The sequence below is a fragment of the Gossypium hirsutum genome, chromosome A12 (genome assembly GCF_007990345.1).
Source record: "Gossypium hirsutum isolate 1008001.06 chromosome A12, Gossypium_hirsutum_v2.1, whole genome shotgun sequence".
In the NCBI taxonomy this organism is placed as follows: Eukaryota; Viridiplantae; Streptophyta; class Magnoliopsida; order Malvales; family Malvaceae; genus Gossypium; species Gossypium hirsutum.
Genome location: NC_053435.1, coordinates 107,101,319 through 107,122,413, shown reverse-complemented (window position 1 = coordinate 107,122,413; position 21,095 = coordinate 107,101,319). Strand labels below are relative to the sequence as shown.

At 34.9% G+C, this 21,095-nt stretch overlaps 2 protein-coding genes and 1 pseudogene across 2 annotated transcripts; 1 reads left to right on the top strand and 2 right to left on the bottom strand.

Annotated features, from left to right (window-relative positions):
* Positions 1-360: 360 nt before the first annotated feature.
* Positions 361-5,797, bottom strand: LOC107947331 (hevamine-A). Its single transcript, XM_041083681.1, has 3 exons — positions 5,183-5,797; position 4,159; positions 361-981 (listed from the first exon to the last, which is right to left on the bottom strand). Exons 1-3 carry the CDS (start codon positions 5,477-5,479, stop codon positions 383-385), a joined length of 897 nt encoding a protein of 298 aa, XP_040939615.1. The 5' UTR covers positions 5,480-5,797; the 3' UTR covers positions 361-382.
* Positions 5,798-7,118: 1,321 nt separating this feature from the next.
* LOC121211190 (hevamine-A) lies at positions 7,119-8,288 on the bottom strand. Its single transcript, XM_041083680.1, has one exon. The coding sequence runs from the start codon at positions 8,134-8,136 to the stop codon at positions 7,237-7,239; it is 900 nt and encodes a 299-aa protein (XP_040939614.1). The 5' UTR covers positions 8,137-8,288; the 3' UTR covers positions 7,119-7,236.
* Positions 8,289-18,929: 10,641 nt separating this feature from the next.
* Positions 18,930-20,074, top strand: LOC121211188 (putative pectate lyase 2; annotated as a pseudogene).
* The last annotated feature ends 1,021 nt before the right edge of the window (positions 20,075-21,095 follow it).

Genomic DNA, 21,095 nt, shown 5'->3' with positions numbered 1-21,095 from the left:
AATTGGTCCCTATATTTTTTTCGTTTTGAGCAATTTAATTTAATTTTTTTTAAATGATGATTTAACGTGCCATGTTAACTTATCGTTACACTATTAACTACAATTAACGACTCAGTGACTAAAATATTAATTACAACATGTTAACGTAAACGACTAAAATATAATATTTCAAATATAAATGATTAAAATGTAATCCGAGAAAAATAAAAAAATTATTTTAATAATTTGCCTTATTTATTTCTTAAATTCTATATGTGAGGGATAATCAATACATAAAGGGAAAATATTGAAATATAATTCTCTCTCAAATTTATTATCCTATTAAAAAAGACCGCGTTAATACGGTGTCTTTAAGAGAGAACGAGAAGTAGCGAGACTTTGCTCACACGCTATTTATAATAGCGGCACTGTAACCATTGTCAAAGAACTTTGACCAAAGCATAACACAACCATACTTGGCTGAACTTTTGATCGTCGGAAGAATTTGAGAAGTTAATACATCCGGTGGAATATAACCATTTCCAGCCGCCTCCGGTGATGCCGGCAACCCTAAAAATATACTTCCTGCATTTATAGAAGTCCATTGGTTCCACGAATTCAAAATGTCTTTGGTGTTGCCCGAAGCGTATTGGCATTGAGCCAGGGGGTTGTTATAAAACTGAATCCATACGTAGTCAAAGAGATCTGTATTAATGGCAGTTCCCAAGTGAGCATCAAGAAATGGACATTGAGGAGCTGTTGTTAAATACACCTTTCTTCCTTGGCTACTATAAGCTGATAAAGAACGAGCAAGGTCATCCCAATATTGACCTGACCCAGCCTCAATACCAAAATCAATTCCGTCCAACACAGCATCACCCAACGGACGAGAAGACGAGGTACCGCCGAAGAAGTTGTTCCATAGATATTCAGCTACGCTTTTGGCGTCTTCTTGAGAAGCGAGTGAGTAGCTTCCCGCGCCACCTCCAAGGGAGAGCATGACTGTTGAAGTTAGTTCCCATGCAGCCCATGCAGATTCAAGCACGTGAAAATTAATGCACTTATGTTATCCGGGTAAAGTATGTGTAAAAATTCATACACATAATTTACCCGGGTAAAATACATGCAACAGGAGATGTTAATACCACTGTTTGTTCTCTGTTACATTTTGTTACTTTCTAACTATGTTTTTTCTTAATTAGTTCATTTTGAATTATGTTTAAATGACAAGTTGATGTAACTTGATAGTTAAAGAGCTGGTTACCAGCTTTGTTCAAGTGTACAAGTTTAGTTTTGTAAGTTCCAATGTAATAAGTGGAGTTAGGTAGTGTTTAGGTAAAGGATTTGTTAATCTTTTGACCAGCCAAATGACTGGTATATGTAATGGCTTTAAGCTAATGTTTCAAGTGAATGAAATCATCAGATTTTCTTCCATATGCCCCATCTTTCTTTGCCTTCTAAAAACTTCTAAGTTCTGTTCTTCATTGTTGACAGTAGCTAAAAGCTTGAACTCCAAGCATTTTTCCTTCATATTTTATCCGGGTATAATACGTTGCTGCCGGTGCTCTATTTGAAATTCTTACTTTACCCGGTTAAAGTACACTCAAACTCCAACAATTGGTATCAGAGCCCTTGTCTTAGTGGACCTGTTATAGTTGAATCACATACTGATGGCTTCATCAAGCTTCTCACCAGCTGCACCTCCAGTTTTCAATGGAGAAGGATATCACATTTGGGTAGTCAAGATGAGAACTTACCTCCAGGCATTTGATCTATGGGAGGTGGTTAACTCAGATGTTGAACCAGAACCATTGAGAGCAAATCCAACAGTGGCTCAAATGAAGCAGTACTCTAAAGAAAAAAGTAAAAAGCACAAGGCTATGTCATGCATTCAAAACTGTGTTTCTGATGTTATCTTCACCAGGATCATGGCTTGTGAGACTCCAAAGCAGGCCTGGGACAAACTCAAGGAGGAGTTCCAAGGTACAGAGAGGACAAGGCAGCAGCAGTTGTTGAATCTGAGAAGGGAGTTCGAGAACTTGAAGATGAAGGAAGAATAAACTGTCAAGAAGTATTCTGACAGAATCATGGCTGTAATTAACAGCATAAGGTTCATTGGTGAGCAATTTGATGAGGCAAGGATTGTGGAGAAAGTGCTCTCTACCTTACCGGAGAGGTACGAAGCAAAAATATCCTCCTTAGAGGATTCAAGGGATCTGACCAGTATCTCTTTAACAGAGCTGATCAATGCTCTGTATGCACAAGAGCAAATGAGGGCCAACAGATCGGAGGAGCACCAGAAGGGTGCTTTCCAAGCTAAGGCCAAAGCAGCCTCGAGCACCTCAGCCTATAAAGGCAAAAAGAACTTGAGAAACAGGCCTAAGCCTGATGCTGCAAGAGGAGAAGATCGACTCTGCAGATTTTGTAAAAAACTTGGTCATTTAGAGGCCAGATGCTGGTTCAGGCCAGATGCTGTGTGCCAACACTGCAAGAAGAATGGCCATGTTGAAAAAGTTTGCAAAGAGAAAGGAAGACCAAGGCAGAATCAACAGCAGCCAAGGGCTGAATCTCAGATAACTGAAGATGGCAGTGACAATGAAGAGCAGGTCTTTGCAGTCTCCTGCTCAGCTGCTCAGAAGAAAGTCTCAAATGGTTGGCTCATTGACAGTGGCTGCACCAATCATATGTCACCAGATGCAGCTATTTTCAAGTCATTAGACAGAAGCTGCAAAACAAAAGTTAAAGTCGGCAATGGCCACTTTATCAAGGCAGAAGGAAAGGGAGATGTGGTTATTCACACTCCAACAGGTAACAAAATCATTTCAAATGTTTTGTTAGTTCTTGAAATTGACAGAAACCTGTTAAGTATAGCTCAATTAGTTGAAAAAGGCTATACAGTGGTGTTCAAAGGAAATGAATGCCAGATTAGTGATCCAAGTGGATCCATGCTCATGTCAGTAGCCATGACAGAAAAGAGCTTTGTTGTGGACTGGAATAAAGGCTTTGATAATGCCTATGCTGTTTCTTCTAAAGACTTCAAGCTTTGGCACCAAAGGCTTGGGCATGCCAACTTCAGATCGATGACTCAAATGATCAGTGAAGACTTGGTTGAAAACTTCACCAACTCTGTTGAAGAAGAAGAGGTATGTGAAGTCTGTCAATTGGGAAAACAAGCAAGATTGTCATTTCCTACAAATCAAGCATGGAAAGCCTCTGAAAAGCTGCAGCTTGTACACACAGATGTGTGTGGTCCTATGAAGACTGAATCTTTAAATGGAAGCAGATACTTTATTTTATTTATTGATGATTACTCCAGGTATTGTTGGGCATACTTTCACCGGAGTAAGTATGAAGTACTCTCAATATTCCAGAAATTTAAAGTTGCAACAGAAACTGAAACAGGCTGTAAACTCAAGACCCTTAGGTCTGATAATGGAACAGAATATACTTCATCCGGGTTTAATATCTTCTGTGATGAAGCTGGCATTAGACACCAGCTCACCAACACTTATACACCTCAACAAAATGGTGTAAGTGAAAGGAAGAACATGAGCTTGATGAATATGGCCAGATGCTTATTGTTTGAAAAAAATTTGCCTAAGACCATGTGGGCTGAAGCTGTCAACACTGCTGTCTACATTCAGAATAGGCTTCCAACCAAAGCACTTACTCACAAGACACCTTTTGAAGCCTGGTTCGGGTTCAAGCCATCATTGGCTCATATGAAAGTCTTTGGTTGCCTATGTTACAGCCAAATACCAGCTGTAAAGAGGGATAAGTTGTCCAAAAGAGCTATTCCTGGTATTTTAGCCGGGTATAGTATGGTTAAGAAGGGCTACAGGATTTTGGACCCTTTAACAAACAAAATTCATGTAAGCAGAGATGTGATCTTCGATGAAAAAGGATGCTGGAATTGGGAAAAGAATGAGCCAGAGGCTGTTTCTGAATAGCTGATGGCTGATCATGCTGAACCTAATCAAGTTAGTCCTGAAATGGACATTGATGACATGCCAGTCAGAGGCACTAGACCTTTGGCTGAAATTTATGAAAGAGCACAAGTTGCCATAGTGGACCATGCAGTTTTGAAGAAGCTGAAACCTTGAAGTTGAAAGGCTATACCGATAGTGACTAGGCTGGTTCAAGTGATGATATGAAAAGCACCTCTGGATATGCTTTTACCCTTGGCTCAACCATGTTTTGTTGGAGTTCAAAGAAGCAATGAATAGTTGCTCAGTCCACTGCTGAAGCTGAATATGTAGCAGCTACTGGAGCTGTAAATCAAGCCATATGGCTTAGAAAGATCTTGGATAACCTCAACTTGCATCAAGAAGAAGCAACAGGGATCATGTGTGACAATCAATCCGCTGTTGCAATTGCAAAGAATCCTGTCTTCCATGGTAGGACCAAACATTTCAGCATTAAGTTGCATGTGGTAAGGGAGATGGAACAAGCTCGAGAGATAGAGCTGGTTCATTGCAATTCAGAAGACCAAGTTGCTGATATTTTCACAAAGGGGCTAAGTACTTCAAGGTTTATTAAGTTAAGAAAAGAACTTGGAGTTTGCAACATGGAAACTAAGGAGGAGTGTTGAAGTTAGTTCCCATGCAGCCCATGCAGATTCAAGCACGTAAAAATTAATGCACTTATGTTATCCCGGTAAAGTATGTACAAAAATTCATACACATAAGTTACCCGGGTAAAATACATGCAACAGGAGATGTTAATACCACTGTTTGTTCTCTGTTACATTTTGTTACTTTCTAACTATGTTTTTTCTTAATTAGTTCATTTTGAATTATGTTTAAATGACAAGTTGATGTAACTTGATAGTTAAAGAGCTGGTTACCAGCTTTGTTCAAGTGTACAAGTTTAGTTTTGTAAGTTCCAATGTAATAAGTGGAGTTAGGTAGTGTTTAGGTAAAGGATTTGTTAATCTTTTGACCAGCCAAATGACTGGTATATGTAATGGCTTTAAGCTAATGTTTCAAGTGAATGAAATCATCAGATTTTATTCCATATGCTCCATCTTTCTTTGCCTTCTAAAAACTTCTAAGTTCTGTTCTTCATTGTTGACAGTAGCTAAAAGCTTGAACTCCAAGTATTTTTCCTTCATATTTTATCCGGGTATAATACGTTGCTGCCGGTGCTCTGTTTGAAATTCTTACTTTACCCGGTTAAAGTACACTCAAAATCCAACAATGACCTTGATTCCTTGGTTTTGACAACTTTTTATTTCACCGCTAAGAGAGGTGCAACTGTTGGATGCTGGATCACAGTGACCGGCCAAGTTGAGTCCAGGAGTGGCACCATTGCCAAAGGTGTTAAGGAAACCTATGTTAACGTATTTATATCTGCCGGTGGCACATGTATCACTCAGGGTACCCTCGTTACCATTTTGGCCCCAATAGATGGCGATGTCACCGGCATAGGAAGTTTCGATTAGTGCCGAAACTAAAACAAAGAAGAAGAGAATTGGTTTGGCTTGAGATTTTCTCTCCATTTTTTTCTGCTAAAGAGGAGCTTACTGAATGTGGTTTCTGAATGTGCTAATGGGGTTCGTATTTATAGTGACTGAAAATGCCACCGCTCGAACCATTGGAACCAAAGTCTTCTTAAGTCTACGTAGAAACTTCAACGGAATATATTCATTATGGCCGTGCCCGTCAAGACCAAAAGCCTAGTTATTCAATGTTTAATTTTAATTTTAAACGCTCGAGATATTAGATATGTAAAAGTCATGTTGAAATCTTAGCTTCTACCAAAGCGGGTCATGTGGGATATGGAATTTTTACGAGTTTACACTTTCCCAAAGATATTATTGGCAATTGTCAAATAAACATACGTCATCGCATTAGGGTTTGGATGATTGAATCATTGCAGACACCATAATTTCTGAGAAAAACCAGATCATATATATAGATGAAAAATTGAATTTGCATATCTATTATGCAAATTATTATAAGAAAGTGTATATATTACGTGGAAAAAAAAGTTAAATTTATTGATATTTTGAATTTATAAATTTCACCCAAAATCACTTACTTTTATCTTATTTTCACTTTAAAAAATAAATTGTACACTCAAATAAAAATGACTATTTTGTTTCAAGAAGAAAGTTTTATTTAAAACTTCAGGTTAAAAAAGAAATTTTGGTTTCTTTCAATTTTGATATTAATTTGGTTATAGCTTAATAAATTTAGCCTAACATTGACATATGTTGTCAATATTATTTACACAAATTATATGAAGATTGAGGCTAAACTTATTTATACTAATTAAAATTATGTACAATTGATGAAAAATATTAATTTTATGAATAATTATTTTTAATTACCTACTTTTAAAATTGACAGGAAGTATGATATTTAATAAACATCAATTTACTGAAATTGAAAGAGAACATAAAGGGTTTTTTTACCAAAACTTTATATATACATCTCACCAAGATTTCTGAGTCTTTATGGATAGACTTCTCCACGGTTGAATTAGACCGCAATTCAAGACTTTTTGCCAGCCCATACTCAGTTTTGGGCCAAGTTAAGCCCGGTCTGTAAATCTAAATTGCTATTCATTTAAAAAAAACTATGGATTTATAACTAATTTTTAAAAAATATTCGTGTATTTTTTATAACTAATTTTTAAAGAACTATTATTACATAATAATTCGACTTGATTGTACGAGTTTTCATGGATTGGGCTAGATTTAGACATAAGAAAATTTTTTAGGTTTGACTCACCTGACCCAAATAATCTATTTCACCATTTAGAAAATAAGAAAATATTTAAAATATAATAATTATTTGATTAACTAACATTAAGAAATTTTAACTCCACAAGCGATATTAAGATTTTATCACATGTCCTATAATTTCTTTTTATTTTTTAAACCGTGCTTGTGACTCAAAAATTTTCTAAACAAGATATTTATCCAATTAATTATCATTCAAAATATATAATTTTATATTAATATTAATATAATTAAATTTAAATCAAAATATTTTATAAATGATCTAATTTAAATATGGGCCGGACGGCATCTAAGGCCCAATTTAAAAGGTTGTTTTACTTCTTGTTTAAGGCCTAATCCTGAATAGAATAATGAATGACAAACAACATTAACACCAAATGAAACTGGTTCATGCTAAATTCCTTAATTATTTATGTAATAATCTTATTATCTCTTAGTTTTATCTTATTATTTTATAGAAGACCAAGTTAAGCCTAGGCCTTTTTAAGAGAGTACAACAAGGACTTCGCTCACACACTAGTTACAACGGAGTTACTATAACCATTTTTATCATCAAAGAACTTAGACCAAAGCATAATCCCACCATACTTGGATGACCTCTTGATAACAGGAAGAATCTGAGAAGTCAACACATTAGGTGGAATATACCCACTACCGGCCGCCGCTGGTGCCGCCGGTAACCCTAAAAATATATTCCCTGCTTTTATAGATGAAGTCCACTGGTTCCATGAGTTGACAAGGTTGTTTATGTTCCCCGATGTGTATTGGCATGGTGGATTGTTATAGAACTGAACCCAAACGTAGTCAAAGAGACCTGTATTAAGGGCAGTCCCTAAGAAACTATCGGGAAATGGACACTGTGGAGCTGCTGTTAAATACACCTTTCGTCCATTATTACTGTAAGCTGATAGATAACGAGCAAGGTCATCCCAGTATCGAGTTGACCCGAGCTCTATATCAAAATCAATACCGTCCAACACAGCGTTGCCGAGAGGACGGGAACGTGAATTGCCACCCAAGAAATTGTTCCATAGATAATCAGCTACGTTCTTAGCGTCTGCTTTAGAAGCTAAAGAGTAGCTTCCGACGCCGCCTCCGATAGAGAGCATGACCTTGATTCCTCGTCTTTGACAATTTCTTATGCCTTGGCTGACGGTAGTGCAACCGTTGGAAGCTGGGTTACAGTGACCGGCCAAGTTTATTTCAGGGGTACGACCATTGCCGAACTTGTTAAGGAAAGCTATGTTAACGTAAGCATATCTTCCCGTGGCACAGGTTGCGGTTAGGGTGCCCTCGTTGCCGTTTTGGCCCCAATAAATGGCGATGCCACCAGCATGGGAAGTTTCAATCAGTGCTGAAACTAAAACGAGTAAGAAGAACATTGGTTTGGGCTGAAATTTTCTTATCATTTTTGCTGTGCTTCTAAATGTGCTAATAAGCTTGAGCTTTATAGAGACTTAAAAGGCAGCTCCATCCAATAGAATCAAAGTCTTCTCTAAGCCAAAAAGAAAAACAAATCTCTGCAAAAATGGAATAAACAGTAGCATAATTTTATGCATCTGTATTATTTTATGCATTTTATCATGATATTTAAATATATTAATGGTTTGTTTTTTTTTTTATAGATTCTATGTTATTGGTACCATATTCGTTTTATTATTTTATTTTATAACATAGTTTACTTATTTTTTTTATTATATAGACGACAAATCTAGCATGGAGTAGAAAAAGAAATTTGACCAAAAAGCCTAACCAATTTCTGTTTAAAGTAAGCTTAGCTTGTGGGGTTGAAGCTGATTTAGCTGACTACTTTTTTGGGCTTTATACTTGTATTGCTTTCATGGAATTCTTTTTTAAATTTATAAATTAATAATTTTGAAGTAAGTAATTTTTAATTTCTTAAAAGAAAGATATAATATAATTAAAATTATGATGGAAAAAATAGGGATAGTGAAAATCTGTTTTGAAAATCTCCATTCTTCTAATAATTTTTTATTTTTTTATGCTAGATAAATATTATTATCATGAATTTCAGCATTTTAATCTTAAAAAAAAATTTAAATTAAAATCGTAAAATTTAAGATAAAATTATTGATGTGATATAGAATTATTAAAAATAAATAATACCCATATTTCATTCAACGGTATATAGAAGTTAAGAATCTTATTAAAATTGTAAGAAAGATCGCTTAAGCAACAAATACCCTGAAAACGAAAGAACTTAAACTTATGGTTATTGATACGCAAACCATGACATTGCAGTATAATCTTTCCTGTTCCATCTCGATGGTATACCTTGAAATGGATTGGTTATCAAGACACATTCTCTTTTAAAATAAAGGGGTTCTCAACTCTCTCCGATCTTTTCACCAATTTTTTTAGGGTACCCATACTATGATTATTCTAAATTTTTTTACAGTTCCTACTTTCTGGGTTAATCAATTTAAATCAATCATCACAACTTTAACATTTTGTAATTATTGTTAAGTGTGGTTTTGATTCTTTTTATGATATATGAAGATCTATTATTTCGAAATTCGTTATTTTTTTTCTGTCATATTTAGAAATTGAAATCTAAATAACGTGTCAGCTCGTTAAAACGAGCTAAAGTCTTAACTCATAAAATAATATGACCAAGACTTGTTGATAAGCTTACGAAAAAGTTTCTAAAGTTAATGCTCCACTATTTATTTATTTTTTCATTCATCTTTTAAGATTATTGACTTACAGAGTCAACAAAATTAGTTAGTCAAGTCAATGGCCAATATGAATATGTAGAAGTGGAGATTATTTAATAATAAAATTTTAAATTATTTGAGGTTTTGGAAAAAAAATGTTTGAAGAACTATAAAAGATTTAAATTATCGATTTTTTACCAGAATGTGTAATATTTTCCCCCAGAAAATTAACATTACAACCCCACTAACAATGATATTTAGATGGATAAGTACTAAGTTAGCCTCTTACCTTTTCAAGGTTTTTCTTAAAGATTATAATTATAAGTAGAATTGTTATTATAAATATAAATAATATACATATGAATTAGATTGTTCGTCGCTAAATTGAGATTCAAATTGGTTGAAGCGAAAATTATCACAGCAGTAGTATTGGTAAATGAGTTTTCATCCCTAAGAATGAAATATCTCCAGCCGATACAAAATGACCTTTCACGTTCTCTATAAAAGTTTATTTTGCCATAATTATAAACAAAATTCAAGGTTAAACATTTGAAAATATTGGAGGAAAATTCTCTAACCAAAATAGCTTAAATAATTACAAAATTTTCTATAAAAGTCTGTTTTGCGACGATGACTATAAACAAAAGTCATTTGTGTTCTGGATAAAAGTCCGTTTTCCAATGACTATAAACAAACATCAAGGTTAAACATTTGCAATGGTGATTCAATTAATATTACATTTTGGGTTTAACTGTATATCACATATATGATGAAATACTGAAGGAAAATTCTGAAACTATTGTTGTTACGGTCACATCAGCGGCTGTCAAACAATTTAGAGTTTAGAATTTAGAAATGTAACAAAGTCATAAATAAAGTAAAAGATTGTTTTGAAGGACGAAATAAAATTAAAGAGACGAAAGCTTTTTGTTTCTTCTTTTGAGGAACCCGCATTATTAAGCAAAACTTCTTATTTGAAACTAAATTGAGTACCAAACAACATAACACCAAAGGTAACTCGTTCATGCTCAATTATTTGTTTACTTCTTTAATTCATTATCAAAATCACTTCCATCCAAGCTCTCTATTCATTCATAGAAATGCTCAATAATTTTAATATAATAAAATTCAATTTTCTAATTTTCTTTTCATGCTTTAAAAAAAACATATCTAATAGAAGTCCGTGTATTAAAAGTTAAATTATATTTTATTCTTTATGTTAAAAAATAAATTAGTCTTTTTATGTTAGATCAAAGAACAAACTAATCATTTTTGTTAAAATTTTTATCAATTTCTACCATGCAGCATGCCATGTATTATTGTTTGGTTATTTCGTCATCTATGCTAACTTTATAACAACACATGAATAATTGTTTTGACAAAAAAAAAACCGATTTATTATTTAATTTAACATACAAAGATTAATTTATTTATTTTGTGAATAAAAAAATATAATTTGATATCCATATCAATATATTCAACTCAGAATATTTGTGTTGAGAAGAGCTTCGAATCCGGCAATTAACGGAAAATAATGGAACGAAAATCAATTCTATTATTATTGTACATTTAATTTTTACAAGAATGAGGCTCCAACTTAGACCGCCCGAACTCAAACTTAGCAAAATTTTAGTCAATTAAATTAAATGCTCCAAATTTCTCCACCCTTTTCCTATATCATACTCGTATGTTTAAGCCAACTTGTTTGATTATCGACATCAGGGGGCGAAGCCAGAAAATTTTTTTTAGGGGAGTCGGATGAAATTTTAATTTTTTATAGTTTATATTTTTATAATTTGTAAATGATTAAATTAAATTTTTATAATTTTAGAAGAGCCAAAGTGTAATTTTACTTTTACTAATTTAAAATTTTTAAAAAATTTCAAAAGCCTAAAATAAAAATTTTCATTTTAAAAGGGCGGGCCATGCCAGCACCCCTCTGGATACGCCCCTGATCTACATACATAGTCAATGAAAACAGTGGGTCAAGTCAATGGACATAACCATTATGCATAACCAGAAGTAGAGATTATTAACAGTCGAAAACCTTAGAATTTTTAATTTCAATAATTAAAATCTTTTAAGTATTAAAAACTTTTGAATACTTTTTTCAGATGGGTTTTTTTGGGGTATTTTTTAAAAAAATATTTGTTGGTAAATTATTGAGAGGGAAATTTAACATAGGGACGAAAATAGTTTTTAAGAAATTGAAATTAAATTAAAAATATAATTACACTATTTTAATATCTATATCATTATTGTAAAAAATGTTAAACTTAAATTGCATTCCTCCCTTCTTCTTCTTCTTCTTTTTTTTTAATTTCTATTTTTCAATAAGTAATTTAGATATTTTTATTGATTAAAATTTTGAATTATTATTATATAAATTAGTAAAATTTCTTAATAATCACCGATCTTCTAGAAATTCATTTGACAAAGTAGCATACGTATATGTACGACCACAAAATTAGTCAGTGTTTCCAGTTGGTACTGATTACCAACTTAAGTAAAATGAGACTTTAAGAAACAAGCTTCGTTTAATAACTTCATTGCACGAATAATTAAAATACAAACTGGTGTAAAAAATAATATAATTATGAAATAAATATGATTTTACTAAATTTTACATAAAATTAAAACACAAACATTGAAAATATATTTTTTTTATTTCACAAAGTAACATTAAAAAATGGTCATGTGCCTTATTATTATTATTATTATTATTATTTTACTATACCTCTATGGGCATTTATCATTCCTTACCATTATTTATACAGTTTAAAAATTTCATTGACAATGCATCAAATATTTTTTAAAATTAATTAGTAATATGTAATCATTTTAAAGAGATTTAAAACATTTCAAATCCTTAGGAAAAAAAAACATGAAAACTACATAAAAATAAATTAGCACAATAAGAAAATGTGAATGTGTGAAACATATCTAAAATCCTTACTTTTGTTTCGACAAAAAAGTTACTCATTTTCTCTTTTCTAACTTAAGTATTAAAGAGTATTCCAGAATACAAGCTCTGACACTTCTTAATGACCCATTTTATTTTGCAGATCATTCTCCTCTCAGCCCAAAACCATTCTAAAGTGATTGAAACAAATGTTCTAATTAGTTTCGTCTCATAAATCAAGTGACATTACTTTAACTAGAAAATTGTGGTTGAAAATGGACACCAACAACCATCCACTAATCCACTACCACCAACAACCCACTACCAACAACAACAATCCACTACCAATTTTAAGCCATTTCTTAACAAATCTCCACCTTGGCTTGAAATTTACCAAGCTGAACATCATAGTGAATTCCTCGAACTGGATCACCTCTTCCAAACGCCTCTCTGGCGCTAATCAATCCCGAATACCTATCAAGTCCAAGCAATGCTTGAACTTATATGCAGGGATCACCTTAGTTAACATATCTGCAGGATTCTTCTCGGTAGCAACCTTGCTGATAACAATGTCACCTTGCGTAACATGTTCCCGAACAAAATGATATCTGACATCAATGTGTTTGGTCCGTTCATGAAACATCTGATTTTTAGTCAGATGTATGGCACTCTGGCTATCGCAAAATACAACAGTGAAATCCTGTTGTAAACCCAAACTGCTTACTAGACCTTTCATCCACAATGCTTCTTTCACTGCTTCTGCTAACGCCATATATTCCGCCTCAGTCGTAGATAAGGCTACGGTAGACTGTAACACAGCTTTCCAACTAATGGCTCCTCCAGAATAAGTGAAAACATAACCCGTCAGAGATCTTCTTTTGTCCAGATCTCCAGCATAATCAGAGTCCACATAGCCCGTGACACTGCTAGTGCAGTCACTCTGATCATATACCAAGCATAAATCTGCAGAACCTCTCAAGTACCTGAGAATCCATTTCACGGCCTGCCAGTGTTCCTTGCCAGGACAACTCATGTATCTGCTGACCACACTAACTGCATGTGAAATGTCTGGACGAGTGCAAACCATTGCATACATCACGCTTCCAACTGCACTCGAGTATGGAATGTGAGACATTTGCTGCTTTTCTTCATCAGATTGTGGTGACAACTCTGCAGAGAGTTTGAAATGTGGTGCCAACGGAGTACTCACAGTTTTCGCTTTATCCATGCCGAAGCGTTGAAGAACCTTTTCAATGTAGTTCTTCTGCGACACACGAAGCTTGCCCGCCTTGCGATCTCTGTGAATATCCATGCCCAAAATTTTCTTGGCAGCACCCAGATCCTTCATCTCGAACTCACCACTCAACTGCGACTTTAACTTGTTGATTTCCGACATGTTTTTGGAAGCAATTAACATGTCATCAACATACAGCAACAAATAAATGTGCGAACCATCTGAGAGCTTCCGATGATAGACACAAGCATCATAGTCACATCTTGTGTAACCATGCTGAATCATGAAGCTATCAAACCGCTTGTACCACTGCCTTGGGGATTGTTTCAATCCATATAAAGACTTCTTTAATAGACAGACATGGTCTTCTTTACCAGGAACTGTAAAACCCTCTGGTTGACGCATGTAGATTGTTTCCTCGAGCTCACCATGCAAGAACGCCGTTTTTACGTCAAGCTGCTCAAGTTCTAGATCAGACTTGGCCACCATGGCAAGTAATACACGAATGGAAGAATGCTTTACGACTGGGGAGAAAACTTCATTGTAGTCAATCCCCTCTTTCTGAGTGAAGCCTTTAGCAACCAATCGTGCCTTGAATCTAGTTGCTTCAACCCCTAGGATGCCTTCCTTTTTCTTGAAGACCCATTTGCAACCAACTATCTTCTGGTTACTTGGCGGCTTAACCAACTCCCAAGTATGGTTCTTGTGAAGAGATTCTATCTCCTCACTCATAGCAATTGCCCACTGTGCCGACTCATCACACGTGACAGCCTCATTATAACTGGAAGGTTCTATACCAATGGACTCCGCCACACTGAGCGCGAAAGACACCAGATTAGCGTAACGCGGATTTGGTTTGATTTGTCTCTTCGTTCTTCCAGTGGCAATGCTATATGGTTTTTCTTGAGGTGACTCATCTTCATCGGAATCTTGCACCTCAACTTGATCATCCTGGACTGAAGTACCTTCCGTAGGAATTGGAGCGTCCACCTGACACTCCACCTGCTTCTCAACACCGTGATCTCCCATTCTATCTGACTCCTCATTTTCCCGGGAATTTGTGGTGGATCGAAGCATGGATGACTCATCAAAAGTCACATCTCTGCTGATGATGAACTTGGACGAAACCGGATCAGGACACCACAACCTGTATCCTTTCACCCCTTGGCCGTATCCAAGAAATATGCATTTCTTCGCCCTCGGTTTGAGTTTTCCCTCATTTACATGAGCATACGCAGGGCAGCCAAACACTCTTAAACCAGAGTAATCAGCAGGAGAACCAGACCATACTTCCTCAGGAGTCTTCAGCTCAATAGCTGTTGACGGAGATCTGTTAACCAAATAACAAGCAGTATTAACAGCTTCAGCCCAAAATTCTTCACCGAGCCCAGCATTTGATCGCATGCAACGAGCTCGCTCCAAGAGAGTTCTATTCATGCGTTCTGCAACTCCATTTTGTTGTGGTGTTCGACGAATAGTGCGGTGTCTCACTATTCCTTCATTTTTGCAGAACTCATTGAATTCACCTGAGCAAAACTCCAAGCCATTATCCGTCCGGAATCGCTTGATCTTCTTTCCTGTTTGATTTTCGATCAAAGCTTTAAATTGCTTGAAGTTGATGAGAACCTCATACTTGCTCTTCAGAAAATACACCCAAACCTTTCTCGAGTAATCATCGATAAAGGTAAGCAGATATCTGTAACCACCTTTAGAAATTGTCGGAGAAGGCCCCCAAAGGTCAGAATGGAAGTAATCCACTGTGCCTTTTGTCTTGTGAATCCCAGTGCTGAACTTTACCCGAGTCTGCTTACCGAAGACGCAGTGCTCACAGAAATTCAACTTTCCTGTACACTGCCCAGACAATAATCCTCGTTTGCTTAGCACCGATAAGCCTCTCTCGCTCATATGCCCGAGCCGCATATGCCATAACTTCGTGGTGTCAGAATCTAGATCATCTGATGATGACACTCCCGCAACACCTGTAACCGAGGAACCATCGAGGAAGTAAAGGCCCCGCTCCAAATTACCACGTATCACAGTCAAAGCACCCGAGAATACCTTGAGAACTCCACCTTCAGCAGAGTACCGAAAGCCTTTCTTGTCCAACGTACTCAAAGAGATCAAATTTTTCCTCATTTCTGGAATGTGCCGAACATCAGTTAGAGTTCTAACAATACCGTCAAACATCTTTATACGAACTGTGCCAATCCCCATGACTTGACATGCGTGGTCATTTCCCATTAGTACTGAACCAGAATGCTTCTCGTATGTTGAGAATGCATCTTTCGAAGTACTTATATGAAATGTAGCTCCCGTATCAAGAATCCATCTCCCACCAGCGTAAGAGTCGGATACTGCAAGAACGATCTCGGCATCACTTGAAGAATCTGCATCAGCTACATTCGCACGATCATTTTGTTGCTCCTGTGATTCTGATTTCTCCTTCCTTTTCGGACAATCTACCTTCATGTGCCCGTACTTCTTACAGTAGTAGCACTGTATTCTCTTCTTGGACTGCGATCTAGGATGGCTTTTACTTGAACTTCCACCCTTTGCCTTGGATCTTCCTCGAGCAACCAAGCCTTCGCCTTCATTGTTTTCGACCACCTTACCAGTGATTTTCTTCCTCAACTCACTGGAACTTAAGGCATTTTTCACCTCCTCTAGAGTCAGGTCATCACGACCGTACATCATTGTATCAACAAAATTCTCATACGAGGGAGGCAAAGAACACAAAACAATTATTGCTTGGTCCTCATCATCGATTTTGTTATCGATATTATTCAAATCCATGATAATGGAATTGAATTTATCCAGGTGCTGGGAAACAGGTGTACCTTCCTCCATCTTCAGGGCATAGAGTCTTTGCTTGAGGTAGAGCCGGTTCGTCAATGACTTCGTCATGTACTTGCTCTCTAACCGGAGCCACAAACCGGACGCGGTTTTCTCATCCGCTACTTCTCGTAGCACTTCATCTCCTAGACATAGCAGAATAGCACTATGTGCTCTTTCTAGCATGTCATCCTTTTGCTCTTCCGAAAGCGTGCTTGGTAATTTATCTTTACCAGACAATGCTTTTAGCAATCCTTGTTGAACCAGCACTGCCCGCATCTTGATGCGCCATAAACTGAAACTATTTTTCCCGGTAAATTTCTCGACATCATACTTAGTCGATGAAACACTTGTAGCCATAATTTGGAACCTTTGAATGAATGATAATATTTTCTTCCTGATGTGAAAGATCAGACAAAGCTGCAGTCACAGGGCAATTCAGAAAATATTATCACTCCTTCAACTACGCTCTGATACCAATTTGTTGCGGAAAGGATCGATTCGAGAACTCCGATATGACTACAAGTAAATTGACCGGAACGAAAAATAAAGTGAACACAAGGATTTACGTGGTTCGGCTTTAATGCCTACGTCCACGGGCAGAGGCGAAAAGAAATTTCACTATAACAAGATGAAGATTACAAGTGTTTTACACTCAAGACACAACCCGAGAACCTCACAACTCTCAACCCCTATAGAAAACCCGAAAGCTAAAATCCTAGCTTTCAAAGAACAAGCTTTGCTCTCTCTTGGTTTGGGATGATGAATATGGCTAATGAACCTCTCTATTTATAAGAGAGTTCAAGGACATAATTGTCCAAAACTTTGGCAAAGATTTGTCCCATTTTATTTTGCAGATCATTCTCCTCTCAGCCCAAAACCATTCTAAAGTGATTGAAACAAATGTTCTAATTAGTTTCGTCTCATAAATCAAGTGACATTACTTTAACTAGAAAATGTAATAGAAAAATGGTTAAATAATGGGTTTGGGTGAGTTTGAGTCTGACAATTTTCAAAATTGAATAATTTTGAATTTGGATTACCTTAAGCTCAAATTAGGCTTAGATATTTTCAGATTAGGATTAACTATAGAGCTTGGATATTCTCATATTTTGAATAATTTGAGGCTTGAGTTTTTTTCGACTTAGATCATTTTAAATTTGGATTTTTTGAGTTTAGATTATTTCGAATTTAAATCGAATTGGTTATGTGTGCTTAAAAAAATTCAAATAATTTTAAAGATTTATAGTCATAAATATTTATAATTAATTACTCTTTTTGCCTTAAATTTGAATATTTTTCAATTTTGGATCAAATCTTTCTAGGGTTATGAACAAATCCATCTTAAGCTAATATATTTATTATATAATTATTAAGACTTTTTTTTATTAATGTTAGATTAAAATATAGTGTTAATTTCTATACAATAATTAAGTTTGAGATTTAATTTATAAAATGTTAAAAATTAATTTTTTTTCAACTTCAAAATTCTAATAAAATTGTTGATGTTATTAGTAATTATTATTTTCCGTCGAAATTTATTATCAATACACTCATTTAATCGTAGAACTCAAAAGCAAATCGTTACAAATTTACTAAAACATTTGTTATAGAATGGAAATTTAATGGTATCAACTATTATATTAAAAATTTTAAAATAAATAAAAACAAAAAAAAACGTATTTTTTAACTTTTAAGTACAAAATTAAATGTCAAACATGGCTACATATTTTTTATTTTTAGTAACAAAATAACCTCCGGCGTTGCCTTCTTTTCCTTTGTAAGTAGGGTGTAATCTAATACAGTCGAAATTGAATATTGAAAAGTTGAAGTTTAAGATTAATCTGAAATTGGGTATTTGATATTTAACTCGCATTTGATTATATATTTATTTTTAAGTTTGAGTTTGAGCCTAATTAAGTTGTTTATCAAATTTAATACTTTAGCTCATCAATTTTTATATTAATTATGTTTATATGTATTCAAATTTGAGGTTAGCTCAATAATTAAGCTTAAGGATAATAATATATATATTAAAGGCAATAATAAAATTTATTAATATATATCAAATGAAAAGCTTGCAAACCATTTGAGTTTAGTATTGCAAAGCTCGAATTCAATTCGATTAATAGCTGAAGCTATTCGAGCTTGAACACGGCTCGATAATTATTAAATTGAATTCAAAAATAAAATTAATCGAACTCGAATAGCTTACGAATATAAGTATCATATTAATACACCGAAAAAGAAAAACATACCAACAGTTTTTTGTCTCAACAAAAATGAAGTTGGTTCCCAACGAAGTTTATGAAACCTTTATTATAGTTCCCTCTACCACTACTCCATAACCGCATTGAACAAATTTTCAACTCTTAAAATTTGGTAATTTTTTTGCTGTATAAATCCATCAATAATCTCTCTTTATTCTCCCATCTTCCACACAAGGAAAAAAAAAGTAAAACAATGGCTACAACATTATCATGGTACTTCACATTGGCCATTTTCATGGTCATTCTAATGGCAAGTCCTAGTTCGAGTTTGGCTAATATGGCTAATATGAATGTAATCGATAAATGTTGGAGAGGGAACCCTCTTTGGCGGAGTGAACGACAACAATTGGCCAAATGCTCTGTCGGTTTTGCCGGCAAAATGATCAACAACATTGGCAAAGACGTTGTGAAGTACAAGGTTACCGATCCTTCCGACGACCCTTTGAGTCCTAAATTAGGACCCTTCGTTACGGAACCACAATGATCAAAGGAAAAGTATGGATCACATTCAAAAACAGCATGACCATCACACTCCAAAGACCACTTCTCTTAAGTAGCTTCACCGCTATCGACAGTCGTGGTGTCGACGTCCACATAACAGGCACTGGGTGCCTGTTGGTGTACCAAGCGATTGATATAATCATCCATGGGCTTCGCATCCACCATTGCAAGGCCCAACCACCTAGCACCGTCATGGGTCCAAATGCAAAGGTGATCCCATTAGGCCAAATGGACGGAGATGCTATAAGATTGGTCACCGCAAGAAAAGTGTGGATCGATCATAATACGTTGTATGAGTGCCAAGATGGCCTCTTAGATGTCACTCGCGGTTCCACCGACATCACCGTCTCAAACAACTGGTTCAGGAACCAAGACAAAGTTATGCTTCTCGGACACGATGATGGTCATTTGAGAGACAAAAACATGAAGGTTACTGTCATTTTCAACCATTTCAGACCTAACTGCAACCAAAGAATGCCAAGGTAAATAATGATGATGGATCGATGAGTTTCATGTTTTTTAATGCATATTTACATAAATTATCTGAAATTGTTATATATTAAATTACATTGCAGAGTCCGCCATGGATATGCACACGTAGCGAACAATTTCTACCAAGGGTGGGAACAATACGCCATCGGTGGTAGCATGAGCCCCAGCATCAAGAGTGAAGCAAATTTTTTCGTCGCTCCGAATGATGCTGGAAACAAAGAGGTCACTTGGAGAAAAGGGGAGAAAGGTTCATGGAAATTTTATTCAGTTGGGGATGCTTTCAAAAACGGAGCATCTTTTAGTAAGCAAACAGGTGTAGGTGGGGCAAAACCTAATTATGACCAGGAACAATATTTTAAGGTTGAAATTGCCGGGTCTGTTAAAGAATTGACAAGTGAATCTGGTGTTTTACGATGCTCCAGGAGTTTAACATGCTAAAGTTGTTGTCTGTTTAAGATCCAATATTTGAGTCTTGATCTTAATACCTTCTTTAAATTGCAATGTAAATTTTAATTAAAAAATTACTAAAAAGCCTATATGAGAAGAAAAAAAATTAATAATTACTTCGAACCGATTATTTGACTCAAATTAACAAAGAGATGCTTCGCTTATATTTTATTTTACGTAAAAACAAGATTGATATTTATACAAGAGAAAGGGGAATATTACTATTCTAGATATAAACTTTTATTCTACAATAGATAATGTACCAAAAAAAGGTTGGTAGAAGATTGGGTTTGGGCGGGCTTGAATCTAGTTATTTTTTATTTTGGATATTTTGGATTTCGGTTTGTAAATTTGTAATGTTTAAAGTTATATAACAATAATTTTAACAATCCACCCATTTTAATGGAAAAATCAAATTCAACGAGGATTTGGTTCATCATACACGCACACGTCACGGGCATCCTGCTTTTTTATGTTATCTGGACTTGTAATTATTGAGAGTGAAGATATTATACATAATGTGACTATTCCACTAAAAAGTTTTCTTTTAGTTCAAAACGATCAATATGTAGAATCAGAACAAGTGATTGCTGAGATTCGCACGGGAACATACACTTTAAATTTGAAAGAGAGGGTTCGAATAAATATTTATTCGTTAAATGAAAACTTTCAAATAGTTTAATGACCATTTTGTAACATTTTGAAGTTGAGTGACCATAATATAAACTTACTAACAGTTTAGTGACCTTGAGTGTAATTCATCCAAAAACATTTTGTCAAAAAAAAATTAATTATGTTACTACTCCTTATACTATGCATAAGTTACAAATCTAGTCCTTATATTTTAATTTGGGCAGTTTTAATTCTCTACTTTTTTGAATTTTAAAATTTTAGTCATGGCACAAACTGTAACATTTAAATCCATTAGTTCTAATTTTGCCATTAGTCTCGTACTACGTGTAAGTTATAGATTTATCTTTATTATCCAATTTAATTTTTTTTAGTCTCTATA